Below are 15,239 nucleotides of genomic sequence, written 5' to 3'. Positions count from 1 at the left end.
AGTGTGAATCATGTTAGGTGACTAAGCTGCTCTCATAAGAATTTCCTAGAAAACTTGTTATCTCCACATCTGTTTATAGTATTTCATGCACACAAAGTAAATATAAGCGTGTCTGCTAGAGGTCATGTTGATAAGGCCATACCTATAACTTCTTTGCCATATTGCGGTTGTCAGTGGCAATTTGGCTCTATCACAATTTTTTACTATGTATGTGTGTGTGCATACATATATATATATAGATAGGTAGATAGATACATTTGTTCTAACATTAAGGGAGAAGGTTGGTGGGGAAGGGGCAACCATAAAACTTTCAAAGACCTATTCTCACAACCAGATGATAGTCTACAACCTCCCACCTCTTCTGTCATCTTGGAATAAGTTTGTTTGTTTGTGTGTGTATGATTAGTGTGTTTCTGTATGTGGGATTGAGTGAATGCATATATGTGGGTGAGTGTATGTGTACATGTATTGTTTGTGTATGTGTATGTTGGTGTGATATTGTGCTAACAGCTTGAAATTTTTAAAGATTGCTTTCATTGTATGTTATTCCTTATTCCTTTCACAGGAGGCAAGATGATCCATTTTCCAACTCAAACGATGGCTCTCAAAGGAATGGCTTTGACTCTTTATTTCACCACTTTGATTCACAAGTACAAAATCAGATGGAAGAGATGCAACAACACATGAATGATGTGATGAGAAATTTAGGTTCCATAGAATACACACAAAGTATGTAATACTTTTACATATAAACACTTAAAAAGCACTCTTGGTCAATTAAATTCAGCGAGAGCATTTAAACCGGTCAACTTACTCAAGTCTATAAACGTTCATTAGCCACATGCACATGTCCTAGTTTTTGCGTGAGTGTATTAACATCAGTACAGAAACAAGCATTATTTTCTTGCTTGAAAAAGACAGATAAGCCTTTGTGGTGGGAACAGAAAATGGAAATTTTCGCACCTTGCTGTAGGAGATTCCATTGTTGTAGTTTGGATCCCAAAACTTCTGCCCTCTCCTTTGACAATGCTAGGTCTCTTACTAAATCGTTCAAATCTTCTTGATTGAACTAGCCTGACGCATTTTTCTTTAGAATCACCTACGTACTCTTTGTCAATAGGAGAGTAAGGGGATTCATTGTGTGATGTGTCAAGATCTTCAAGTGAAGCATGTGAGAGGGGAACTGGGACAGGGTTCTCGAAGGCATGTGGGACCAGTTTTAGAGCCAACTTACAATCTGCATACACAATTTTTGCTTTGGTCTTCTCTTAGAAACCTCAAGTATTAGTCATGCAAAAGTAACAATCAGAGACATGATTGATTGGCTCATGCCTTACTATTAGTACAGCAAAAGGCATTCCCTTCCGTTTTCCATTCAGCCTCTGTGTAACACACGGTGCACTATATATGAGGTGCCCACCTCTTGTCTTGGTCCCCAACTTTACACCCAAAATAATATCTATAAGCAATTTTTAATTTGGTGGCGGTGTTCTTCCGCTGGTCACACGGAGCAAATTTTCCACAGACAACAAAAGTTGTCTCTCCTATTCATGATCTAACACAATGAACACAGTTAAAACAGTAATCACACAGAGTGAGAGATACACATACCACATGTGACAGCAGTGCAAACACCACTGAGAGTTACCAAGAACAAACTAATGTATTTAGCATTGCACACAATACGTTAGCACCATCCATTGCTAAACTAAATAATGAACTTTCTCATCGTTTGTTTTATTGCTGTTGTTTCTTTAATTTTGAATTAAGAACGCTTTCATTTTAGCAAATTTTATAATATGGCCTATATCTAGCTAAAAGTATAATTATAATCTTGTGCATGTGCATAATTCAAGATCCTGACGTGCTAGAATAATTCTGAGTGTGGATTTGGAATCAGCATCCTCGATTTAGTCTAAAACACTTGCTTTTACCCCAGTAGCAAAATCTTTGTTGACCAGTGTATCATCATCATCATAATCATCATCGTTTAACGTCCGCTTGGACGATTTGACTGAGGACTGGTGAACCAGATGGCTACACCAGGCTCCAATCTGATTTGGCAGAGTTTCTACAGCTGGATGCCCTTCCTAACACCAACCACTCCGAGTGTAATAAAAGTGAAATTCTGTCTGTCCATCTGGGACCCCTGTGTCTCAGCCTACATTTGCTCTACATAGAGATATTATACCTTTTTCGAATCAGAATGATTCCAGGATTTGATTCTTGAATATCCAGCATTGGGATTTGATTTAAACGCATTTGGGTTGCTATTTCTAGCAGGCAAAGCTTGGCTGATTCATGCCATTTTGGTTGGCATTTGTCAGATGACATCAGCGATCAAGGGGAGGTAAATGACATTCGCTTCATTAATTTTACTTCGAGATAAGAACTTTGGAACAAATTGGCCAACAGTTGGAATTCAACTTGGGACTGGAACAATAGAATGATTACATTACATAATTAATTCTCATCTGTCTTTAACCTCTGATCAAACACCACCGGGCATATAGTCATTGTAGTCATACTATTTAGCTTTTTAGTTTGGGGCTACAGGTCCAATAGCCCTCCACAGGAGTTAGCTTAAAAGTCCACACAGAGTGCAGCTTTTAAGCTAGTATTATATAAATATGTGTGTATTACGAAATAATTTTTGATTAATTTCATTATTGATTCACTTCAACTTAATTTGAATTTCAGTCACCTGACATGTTTAAAAACTTCCAGATTCCATTTTTTTAAAAACAATTCCATTAAATGAATGCTTCATGTTTACTACGTTTTGGGTGGTAGACTTGATCTGTTGTCCAGTTTAACACCACAACCTGATCCTCTGGTATATCTAACACAGACCACACTGTTACATGGAATTTTGCCTTGACTTCAGCCAAGGATAACTTACTCCCTTCTTTGTCCCAATCTCTGAGGCACTCAGAACATGTCACAGAGAGTATTCCTTGTCCTTTGTCTACACTATAAAAAAAATAATAAACAAGACTGTTACCATTGAGTAAGAAAAAACATTGTCAGCCTGTTATTGAAGCAATTGTTCCTCTTATTCCAGTACCATCCCTTGATTCAGAAGATGCAAACTCTCCAAGATCCCTCCGTGATGCAATGTTAAAAGATTCCAGTCAGCCAGCTGTCTCTACACCAGATTTCTCCCCAAGATCCCTGCCTCAGGTAAAAGTTAATTTGAATCAAGAAATACCAATGCTTATTTATTATATAAAAGTCAACCTTTTACTTTTGTATAATGTTAGTAGACTTAATATGGCAGTGCTCTAGTCAAATGACTGAAATAAGTATCACCATGATAGATCGCTGACCACTACATTTATAATTTTTTTTCTCCTTGTTTCTCTCCTTATTTCTTTCTGTGTTCCTTTCAGTTGAAGAGCGTAGGCTCGAAACGTCAAAGACTTTCTCTATTCTCGAGTGTTAAACTAATACATCCATTTGTTGTTTACACCACCTGTCTTTGTCTGTTGTTTTTTTTGTAAATTCTCCCATATATATATATATATCATCATCATCATCATCATCATCGTTTAACGTCCGCTTTCCATGCTAGCATGGGTTGGATGATTTGACTGAGGACTGGTGAAACCGGATGGCAACACCAGGCTCCAATCTAAATTTGGCAGAGTTTCTACAGCTGGATGCCCTTCCTAACGCCAACCACTCAGAGAGTGTAGTAGGTGCTTTTACGTGTCACCTGCACAAAGACCAGTCAGGCGATACTGGCAACGGCCACGCTCGAAATGGTGTCTTTTATGTGCCACCCGCACAAGCCAGTCCAGGGGCACTGGCAACGATCTCGCTCGAAAATCCTACGGAAGCCAGTCAGGCGGTACTGGCAACGGCCACGCTCAAAATGGTGCATCTTATGTGCCACCCGCACAAGAGCCAGTCCAGGGGCACTGGCAACGATCTTACTTGGCTTGCCGGGTCTTCTCACGCACAGCACATTTCCAAAGGTCTCGGTCAGTAGTCATCGCCTCGGTGAGGCCCAATGTACGAAGGTCTTGCCTCACCACCTCAGCCCAGGTCTTCCTGGGCCTACCTCTTCCACGGGTTCCCTCAACTGTTAGGGTGTGGCACTTTTTCACGCAGCTATCCTCATCCATTCTCACCACATGTCCATACCAGCGCAATCGTCTCTCTTGCACACCACAACTGATGCTTCTAACGTTCAGCTTTTCTCTCAAGATACTTACACTCTGACGGGTATTCACATTGACATTACACATCCAACGGAGCATACTGGCTTCATTCCTTGCGAGCTTACGTATGTCCTCAGCAGTTACAGCCCATGTTTCACTGCCATGTAGCATGGCTGTTCGTACACATGCGTCATACAGTCTGCCTTTTACTCTGAGTGAGAGTCCCTTTGTCGCCAGCAGGGGTAAGAGCTCTCTAAACTTTGCCCAGGCTATTCTTATTCTAGCAGCTACACTTTCAGCGCACCCACCCCCACTACTAACTTGGTCGCCCAGATAGCGGAAGCTATCGACTACCTCTAGTTTTTCACCCTGGAATGAGATAGAAGTTGTTTCCTGTTTGTTTACAGTTTTTATTGCACCTGAACATCTGCCACAAACAAAAACTAACTTCCTAGTTAACCTGCCTTTGATGTTGCTGCACCTCTTATGTGTCTATAGCTTGCACCGGGTACATCTTATAGAGTTAGTACCTACTCCTTTTCTACATACTGAGCAGGGCCATCTACCTGAAGGGGTTTGTGTTTTATCCACCTTCCTACTTATTAGGATTTTGGTTTTAGCTAGGTTGACTCTAAGGCCCTTCAATTCTAGACCTTGCTTCCACACGTGAAACTTCTCCTCTAGTTCTGATAGTGACTCCGCAATTAGGGCAAGGTCATCAGCATAGAGGAGCTCCCAGGGGCAACCTGTCTTGAACTCCTCTGTGATTGCCTGGAGGACTATGATAAATAAGAGGGGGCTGAGGATGGAACCTTGGTGGACCCCTACCTCTACCCGGAATTCATTGCTGTACTCATTTCCAACCCTCACCTTACTGGCAGCATCTCTGTACATGGCTCGCACAGCTCTCACTTGCCATTCTTCTATCCCAAGTTTCCTCATTGACCACCAGATAAGGGATCGGGGGACCCTGTCAAAGGCTTTCTCCATGTCAACGAAAGCCAGGTACAGAGGTTTATCCTTGGCTAGGTATTTCTCCTGCAGCTGTCTTACTAGAAATAAGGCATCAGTAGTGCTTTTACCTGGCACGAACCCAAACTGCATCTCATCTAAATTGATTCACTCCCTAATTAGTTGGGCTATGACCCTCTCTGTAACTTTCATAACCTGATCTAACAGCTTGATGCCTCTGTAATTATTTGTATCTAAAGCTTCACCTTTACCTTTGTAGCAGTTGACTATGATGCTGCTACACCAGTCATTGGGTATGACTCCTTCGTGCATCACCTGGTTCGTAATACGGGTGACTAGGCTATAGCCAACACTGCCAGATATTTTGAGCATCTCTGCAGTGATTCCTGATGGGCCGGGGGCTTTCCCGGTCTTCATACTCTTAATTGCTTTATCTACCCTGGTACTATCAACTCGGATAGCTGGTCCCTCTATTGGGTCGACATACGGCAGGCTATCTTCCTCCCATTCATTCTCTTTATTAAGCAATCTATCGTAGTGGCATCTCCAGACCTCTTTCTTTGCATCCTCATTTAGTGCAAGCGTACCATCATCCATGCGAACACATTTCTCTCCTACGACATCACTATTCTCTCTCCTACACTGTCTTGCAACACGAAATACCTCGAGTCTTTGGTCCTCACGGCGCAGAACATTGGCAAATCTTTTCTTATCTGCTTCCCCTCTGGCTAAATAAACCTGTCGCCTAGCCTCCCTTCTGGCACATTGGTACAATTCCCTGCTACCACCGTTCTTCCAGTCCTTCCAAGCCTGTTTCTTTTGTCTAATAGCCCTGTCTACCTCCTTGTTCCACCACCACGTTACTCTGGGTCGAGAGGGGACCTTACACCACCCACAGATCTGGTCGGTGGCTTTCAACAGGTTGTCCCGCAGAAATCTCCAATTGTCTTCCACGTTGTATGATGCTATATCCCCTTCTATTTCGTTAAATGCTTCAAGTAACTTGTCTCTAAGTCTCTGTCCATTTGCAGGGTCTTTAAGCTTCCACACCCTTCTCCTCCAAGCCGGTCTAATTCTTGACACCCATTTTGCCTTGATCCCAAAGTCGCTAACTACTAATCTATGTTGTGGGGTACATTCTTCGCCAGGGTAGGTTTTGGCATTTATAAGCCGCCCTCTTTCTCTATTTCTGGCGAGGATGTAGTCGATTTGGCTAGAGTGTCTGCCGGAGCGGTAGGTGACTAGGTGACTGGCAGGTTTCCTGAAGTTGGTATTGCAGACCATAAGATCGGTTGCATCACAGAACTCCAGCAGTCTGATTCTCTCCTCGTTGCGGGAACCGAAGCCATAGCCTCCATGTATGCCATGGAAGCCTCCAGCACGACGTCCGACATGACCATTGAAGTCTCCAGCCACAAAGAGAAGGTCCCTGTCACTCGTCGATGAGGTAGTTTGCAAGAGGGTGTCATAGAATTGGTCTTTCAGACCATCTGGTAGCCCCGGTTGAGGTGCATAGGCTGAGATGACAGTAGCTAATCTATGATGAAGCACTAGTCTAATCTTAAGTACTCTGTCACTTACTCTAACGACCTCGATTACCTTATGCACCCATTTCTCCGCTAGATGTATTCCTACGCCCCCGACCCCGTCAGTGTTCCTTGCCCAGAAAATCTTGTACCTGTGTTCTTTGCCTGTGAGGAACCTCGCAGAACCTCCTCTCCATCTTACTTCCTGGATGCAGCACATATCTACGCGTCTCCGTTCAAGCATCTCAACAATTTCACCAGATCTACCTTTCAGCGTGCCGACGTTGAGAGTGCCAATCCTAACAGTATGGGTGTTGGGGGTGTGGGCCTGTAGCCTGAGAAGGGAAGAAGCAGTGTCGTGAACCGGAAAAGAAAACTTGCAATTGGAAGAATTCATAAGCAAAACAGTACCTACAACCTGCAAACATTACTCAAACTTTATGCGCTACCCAAAGGTAGGGGAGAGGATGGTCAAGGCCACTAGATGGGTTCCGGGAGACAGCCGAGGATGACAGAGGAATGAACTTCCGGTGGAGGGAGTGGGAGGGCGGGTGTACCATCAGCCAGGAGATAGGCCTCTTAATCGTAGATTTTAAATATTTGAGAGACAACAATGCATAAATCGTAATTTTTAAAAGAGCAGTGAAACCTAGGTGAATAGAATATATAAGTAGCATGAATTTAGGAAGCTTAGAAAATGAATAAGTATGAATTTAAGACAAAAACTGAATTCAATTGAATTTCATGGAGAGAAACAAGATAAATAATAGAGTGCAGACTAAAGCGCAAAAGGTATGAGATGTTGAGGCCGTAAATAAATAAAAATCTCTATCTTATCTGCATCTTGGAGACTTCGTCGTAGTATGTCAGCGGAGAAGAGATTGAGATAATTTAGAATGGATTTCTTATTTATATATACCCAGAACCTGAAAACTTTAAGGAAAAAACTACGATAGAGAGGGAGAGAGAGAGAGAGAGAGAGGGACTGATTTAGAGAGGGATGGGGGGGTAGACGGAGGCATGGCGGGAGAAAGATCATCATCATCATCATATATATATATATATATATATATATATATATATATATATATATATATAAAAAGAGAGAGAGAGGGGGGGACCAGTCAAGCAGCACATCACGCTGTAATTCTTGGGCTGAGAAATCAACACTTAAAAGTCATAATTTTAAAGGAGTGATAAGAATTTTTGAATAAAGGAAAATGGGTAGGTATCACCAGCCAGGAGATAGGCCTCTTAATCGTAGATTTTAAATATTTGAGAGACAACAATGCATAAATCGTAATTTTTAAAAGAGCAATGAAACCTAGGTGAATAGAATATATAAGTAGCATGAATTTAGGAAGCTTAGAAAATGAATAAGTATGAATTTAAGACAAAAACTGAATTCAATTGAATTTCATGGAGAGAAACAAGATAAATAATAGAGTGCAGACTAAAGCGCAAAAGGTATGAGATGTTGAGGCCGTAAATAAATAAAAATCTCTATCTTATCTGCATCTTGGAGACTTCGTCGTAGTATGTCAGCGGAGAAGAGATTGAGATAATTTAGAATGGATTTCTCATTTATATATACCCAGAACCTGAAAACTTTAAGGATATATATATATATATATATATATATATATATATATATATATATATTGAAAGGCAGGTTGCATGATGCCTGTGTGTGAACAGCCATGCTCCATGGCAATGAAACATGGGCTGTGACTGCAGAGGACATGAGAAGGCTTAATAGAAACGATGCTAGTAGGCTTTGCTAATGGACAGATGTGAGTGTACATCAGAGTTATTAAGTGTAGTGATAAGATGTGAAGGGTCACCATATGTAAATAGTCAAAGGCAAAATGAAGCAGCATAATAACAACATCGGAAAGAAAAGAATAATATTCACAAATTTATTTGCTGGCTGTGGTTAGTAAAATATACATAGTAGTAATTGACAATAGTAATAATGTGTTGGTAGTGTGCAAGCCGTGTGTTCTGCTGACAGGGAGAAAGAAAGGGTAGGGATTATGTTGTCCTTTTCTAATTGGCTGATGTTATTGTTTCTGATTAACAGCTGACACAAATAGAGATGTATGCTCTCTATTAGCCGGTTGAACCAAAAAGAGCAAGAGAGAGATGATCTTAGTTATTTAGGGTATGGCCAGGAAGTAGTTCAAACCTAAAACAATGGACCGACCCTTCAGTGACCAACAAACGTTCTAGGAGGTCAGATGTTTCTCATTAATCTCCCAGCATGGAGATAAACCACAATGGGATCAGACAGTCATTTGACAAGCAGCAAGTGTGTAGATATGGTTTCGAATCTCAGTTAGGCAGGGCTAAGCGATCTCCTACACTAGTATGCTTCACTGGATGTGCAATGTCATGTACAACAGAGTGTAAGTGTCTTGAGAGAGAAATTGGGCATAAGAGGCATCAGGTGTGGAGTGCAAGAGAGATTCAAATTCAGTCGAGGTCGGCTTTTTCTTTTCATCCTTTCGGGGTTGATAAATTAAGTACCAGTTGTGTACTGGGGTCAATCTAATCGACTGGTCCCGTCACCAAACATTTTGGACCTTGTGCCTAGAGTAGAAAAAAAATATATATATACAAGGTTATAGTTTTAACTTTCAGTATCTCTTTACTCAGGGTTTCATGTCCCTGTTCTTGGACAAAGTTAGGGCTACTTGATGGACAGAAACCTCTTGAATCAGCATGGTTCATCTTTTGTTGATTTCCAGTTTGTGTTACCTGTAGAACGGTAGTTCAAACACTTCTAGTTGATCAATTCTTTACATTCAGTCTGGTTGATATTCATATGATAGCACTAATACTCATTACTACATGTAGAATAGAACTTAAATCTATTTGTCTCTTGTTGTGATGATGACCAAATATTTCTAATCATTGCAGAGACTGCTATAATTTATGCAAGGCATGAAATTTTTGTTGAAATGCAGTTCAGATCAAGCGTTGTTAAAGTGGTCACTATTCTTATATAGCTTGGTAATGGTATGATATTTCTTTTGTTTGTGTGTTCAAAGACATAATTATGGCTTCATTTATTACTGTCCCAATTACCAATTCTGCCATCCATACGCTATGTACAGGGTAGGGGTGGTATTTATTACTAATATAGTATTAGTGCTTATGTTATAAGCCTCAAGTCAATTGTCTTCTATTATCATCATCATCATCATGCTACATTCAAAATGTGACCACTCATATGGTCATTATACTTCAATCACTCTTTATACTCTATGGTCATTATACTTCAATCACTCCGAAGAAGCCGTACTGAATAAAGGTCTCAACTTTGCGACAACCATCAAGCGCATTCCATACTTGGACATAATAGCCCCTATTGAAGAGATAGCGGTAAAGATACCGAAAGCTCAGGGAGATGAACTAAGGTGGAAGGTGAGACAGGTACTGGAGAAAGCGAAACTTCCCAAACCAAACATCACTAAGGAAGAAAAGTTCGCTATCAAAAGGCTACAAGGAGACAATTCCATCATAGTTCTCCCAGCGGACAAGGGAAATGCTACAGTGGTGATGAACAAGTCTGACTACTCCGAAAAATTGGCAAGTCTTATAAGTGATGGTAGCTACAGTAGAGTAAAGAAAGACCCAACTCTGAAAACAGAGAGGAAGTTGTCACAGATCTTGATCAAGAACAAGGATCACTTCACACCAATGAAGTACAGACAGCTGACTCAACACTACAGTAAACTACCACACATGTACGGTCTCCCTAAGATTCACAAGGAAGGTATTCCACTAAGACCTATAGTGAGCTGTAGAGGTTCAGTATGTCATCCACTGAGCCGCTTCTTGGTGGATATAATCAGTCCATTAGCAGGAAAGTCAACATCATACGTGAAGAATTCCATCCACTTCACAGAATTGATCAAGGATACCCCCATTGAATCCAACCAGATGGTGAGTCTAGATGTGATAAGTCTATTCACCAAAGTCCCAACTGGTGAAGCACTATCAGTGATTCAAGAAAAACTAGTGACAGACACCCATCTAAAAGAACGCACTAGTATATCAATAACAAACTTGATGGAAATGTTGACTTTCTGTGTAGAAACTACCTACTTCAGTATGGACACTGATATATATCGACAAGAAGATGGTTTAGCTATTGGTTCGCCATTATCACCGATAATAGCCAATATATACATCGAATACTTCAAGAATTTGGCTTTGGGATCAACACCACTAAAACCAACCCTATGGCTGCGATACATTGATGACACCTTTATTCTCTGGCCCCACCAGCAAGATGTCCAAATGCTGCTAGATCATGTGAACTCAATAAATCCATCCATACAGTTCACCATGGAAAAGGAACAGAACAATCAGCTGGCATTCCTGGACGTATTAATAACACGCACAGAGTATGGATTCAGGACATCCGTATATCGCAAGCCAACCTTCACTGGACGATACCTTAACTTCAATTCCCACCATCCATACAGTGTAAAGAGAGGAATTGCTCAGTGCCTAAAACACCGAGCAAAGAATATAAGTAGCGATCGTGATACCCACCACGAGGAAATGATCAAGCTCAGTAACAATCTATTAAGAAACAACTACCCCAAGAACATACTATCTACTCCAATTATGAAGAAAAGAGAGGATGAAACCAATAAACTGTCTACAGTCTGTCTACCCCATGTGAAAGGCCTCTCCGAAAAGATACAAAAGATATGCGGCCCATATGATATCAGGGCAATATTCAAGAGCAATACAACACTTCGCAAATATCTCCTTCGGGTAAAACCACCAACAGAAGAGAATATGACCAAAAACTGCCTGTACTCCATCCCATGCAGCTGTGGTAGGTTATACAAAGGCGAAACATGTCGCCCCCTCAAAATAAGGGTAGAAGAACATCGCAAAGCTGTGACACGAGGAGATATCGATAAATCGGGTATAGCTGATCATGTATGGAAAAATGGAAACCACCTCCCCCTGTGGGATGAAGTTAAAATAATAGACAGGGAACAACACTGGAAAATACGAAAACTAAAAGAAGCAGCACATATGCTAGGACACAACAACCTCCTAAGCAGACCGAGTGCAGATATGAATAGCATATGGGAACCGGTATTGAGGAAGGATAGAAAAATAATAGATTTATAAGCCTTAAAATTCACCCCATAATTGCCCACGGGCATATGGCGTAGTGGTTAAGAGCGCGGGCTACTAACCCCAAGGTTCCGAGTTCGATTCACGGCAGCGACCTGATTAATAATAGTAATAATAATAATAATATAATAATAATAATAATAGTAACATCGATAGGAATGAGAACCCAGGTTCGAAATTTCCCCAAGACACCTGACGAAGTCTGGAGGGTATATCAGCCGAAACGTGTTAACAACAAACAAGATGAGGACGAATATCCGTCAAATGTAAATAATGTAAATAATGTAAATAATTCCTCATCTCTTAAATATAGAACTATATATATATATATATATACATATATATATATATATATATATACACAAGGGATTTTGAAATATCTATAAAACCATCAGAAGCTTATTTATTTCTCTTTCTTTCTCTCTGGATATTAACTATAATTCAAAGGTCTCATTGAAGAAGTACAATAATTGTGGACAAGTTTTGAGAATATGTAATTGTTTCCATGTTCATTTCACAGACAGGAATGCATATATGTATGTATGTATGTATGTGACACTCCACTCTCTCTTTCGATCTATCTATTTATCTATCTATCATATTCATTTCTATACAGTGCAGTCTTGTTTTACTTCATTTATTTAAATAGTTTTCATTTTCTGTTTCTAGATAAGAGCACCATTCAACACTCCAAACCATAATGAAAGCTCTGAAACAAAAATGGACACAGGTAATTTCCTCTTCATCTATAAATGCTTCAGTGACATTTTAATGTTTCTATGCTAACATCAGTGGACTGGGTAACTTATCTTTCACCTTTTATCTTTTACTTGTTTCAGTCATCGGACTGTGGCCATGTTGGGGCACTGCCTTGAAGGGTTTAGCCAAACACCAACACTGGTTTTCAAGCGGTTTGGGGAGGAGGATACAAACACAAACACAATGACGCACATTCATAGATTTATCCATACTTACACACACACACACTCACACATGTTTACATATTTATATATACACACACAGCAGGTTTCTTTCAGTTTCCTCTACCAGATGCCTTCTCAAGGCTTTAGTCAGTCCAATGCTATAGTAGGAAGCATTTTCCCAAGGTGCCATGCAGTGGGACTGAACCCAAGAACCTTGTGGTTGGAAAGCAAACTTATTAACACACAGCCACACCTGCACCTGTGGACATTTTAATCAAGAAGTTACTAGTTACTGGCTCTGTTGGATGACTTATCTATTGAGAATGACTCTTGTCTAAGGAGTGACAAAGTCATTCACTTCCTTATGTTGCAGGCTGAAATAACCCATTTATTGTTCCTTGCCCTGTCAATATAACATAAATGACAGCAAGATTTGAGCCGATGCCCTTGTAGTTTTGTATTTCATTTGTTTTGTAATTTATACCTTATGTCAGCGAGCAGTTTAGCAGTCAGCGAGCAGTTTAGCAGTCAGCGAGCAGTTTAGCTTAATGGCAAGGCATTCAGTCGGAGTCTTTGAGGGATATGGGATCGAATCCCATTGCTGGTTGTTGACAATTTTTTTTGGCGTTAGGAAGGGCATCCAGCTGTAGAAACTCTGCCAAATCAGATTGGAGCCTGGTGTAGCCATCTGGTTTCACCAGTCCTCAGTCAAATCGTCCAACCCACGCTAGCATGGAAAGCGGACGTTAAACGATGATGATGATGTAGATACAGGCATGGCTGTGTGGTTTAGAGGTTCACTTTAAAACCTCAATATTAAGGGTTCATCTGAAAGCAGCGAGCTAGCAGAATCATTAGCATGCCGGGTGAAATGCTTAGCAGTTTTGCATCCATCTTCACATCCTGGGTTCAAATTCTGGTGAGGTCAACTTTGCCTTTCATTCTTTTGGAGTTGATAAAATAAGTACTGTTTGAGTACTAGAGTCGGTGTAATTGACCTAACTCTTCCCCAGACATTGCTGGCTTTGTGCCAAAAAATTTGAAACCAATAATAAGGGTTCATCACCATTGCATGGATGCTTTTCAATTTGTGTCTTGTACTATAGCCATGGAATGACCAATACCTTGTGAATGAAATTGGAAGATGGGAAATGAATTGGTGATAATGTTGATGATGATGATGACAACGTTGACGATAATGACAATAATGACGATGATGATGATGACATCGATGATGATGACAACGATGATGTTGATGATGATGATGATGATGATGATGATGATGATGACGATGACGATGGTGATGTTGGTGACTGTGGTGTATATTGGGCTTTTTAGATTTGTAAGGAAAGGGAAATGAAATTTTGCTATGCTCGTACCTTCTGATCATCTTTTATTCCTCCACTTCCACAGCTGAAATTGAAAATCATCATTATGTATTTTTAATAAGATTTTTGAAGTGTCATATTCAATTGATCTATATTGCAAAACAGAAAGAAGTCAGTTATTTGTTTTGTTTTGTTTTATTTTTTTTTTTTTGGTGCGGAGTGGCTTTCACATTTTCATTCCTTCTGTCTGTTTCATCTCTTTTCAGATGTCGATGATAAAGCAGTCGTAAAAGAGCTAGAAGATTTAGATGCACCTCAATCTTCTAACAATACCAGTTCATTTTCTTTTAGCCGTTCCAACAAAGTAACAGTGCGTACTGTCCAGAAACCTGGAGGGGTAAGCATTACACATTTATTCCTCCTCCTCCTCCTCCTCATCATCATCATCATCATTGTTTTAACATCCACTTTTCCATGCTTGAATGGGTCATATAGAACCATTGAGGAAGATTTTTGGAAAGACCCCCCCACCATCCATTTTCTCCCAAATTTGTTTATTTTTCAAATTTGTTTTGCCAAGAATCCCCGTTTTCGGATACGAAGGTTCCGGAAAATTGCCGAAAATCGGCATTGTGAATTCCCCCCCCCCCCCCAATTCTTCAGCTTTGACTTTTTTCCCCAACACTAACCTTAACCCTAACCACAAAACCCTAACCCTCACACTAAAACCCTAACCCTAACCATAGGTACAGAAATGTTTTGAATTTTTTGTCCGAATCATCATGTCTGTATTTTTCTGCATATTTAGAAAAAAATATTCTTAAAAAAAAATTTTGCAAAAATTTTTGGAAATTTTTTTCAAAATCATTATCTCCATATTTTTCCGCATATTTTGAAGAAAAAAGTTTAAAATGAAGTGGTGGTGGTGGTAGGGGGGGGAGGTACTTTAAAAATGCCGATTTTTGCCAATTTTTTTACAGATTCGTATTCCCCTTAGCCGAAAAGGGGGGTTTGCGTCAAAAAAAGAAAAAAAAATTTTTTTAAAGGGTGGTTTTTGATGGTGAACGGGCGGAAGTCTTGCCAGATTGTCTTTGGCAAGATACTCTTTCTGTTGCCAGTCTTTACCATTTTCCAAATAAGGTAATATTTACTCCA

General features: G+C 40.2%; 1 protein-coding gene across 2 annotated transcripts in view; it reads left to right on the top strand.

Annotated features, from left to right (window-relative positions):
• The window catches only part of LOC106883743 (uncharacterized), a 40,797-nt gene that overhangs the window by 9,707 nt on the left and 15,851 nt on the right, over nt 1-15,239 (top strand). The window contains exons 2-5 of one of the 2 annotated variants that reach the window (XM_089357673.1): nt 566-729; nt 3,065-3,183; nt 12,503-12,563; nt 14,351-14,481. In XM_089357673.1, coding sequence (XP_089213799.1) covers nt 566-729; nt 3,065-3,183; nt 12,503-12,563; nt 14,351-14,481 — 475 coding nt within the window. The remainder of the gene's footprint in view (nt 1-565; nt 730-3,064; nt 3,184-12,502; nt 12,564-14,350; nt 14,482-15,239) is intronic. The other variant, XM_089357674.1, reaches the window with a different exon arrangement.

The sequence above is a fragment of the Octopus bimaculoides genome, chromosome 9, assembly GCF_046866305.1.
Source record: "Octopus bimaculoides isolate indiv1 chromosome 9, ASM4686630v1, whole genome shotgun sequence".
Classification (NCBI taxonomy): Eukaryota; Metazoa; Mollusca; class Cephalopoda; order Octopoda; family Octopodidae; genus Octopus; species Octopus bimaculoides.
This window is presented reverse-complemented; position numbering and strand designations above follow the sequence as displayed.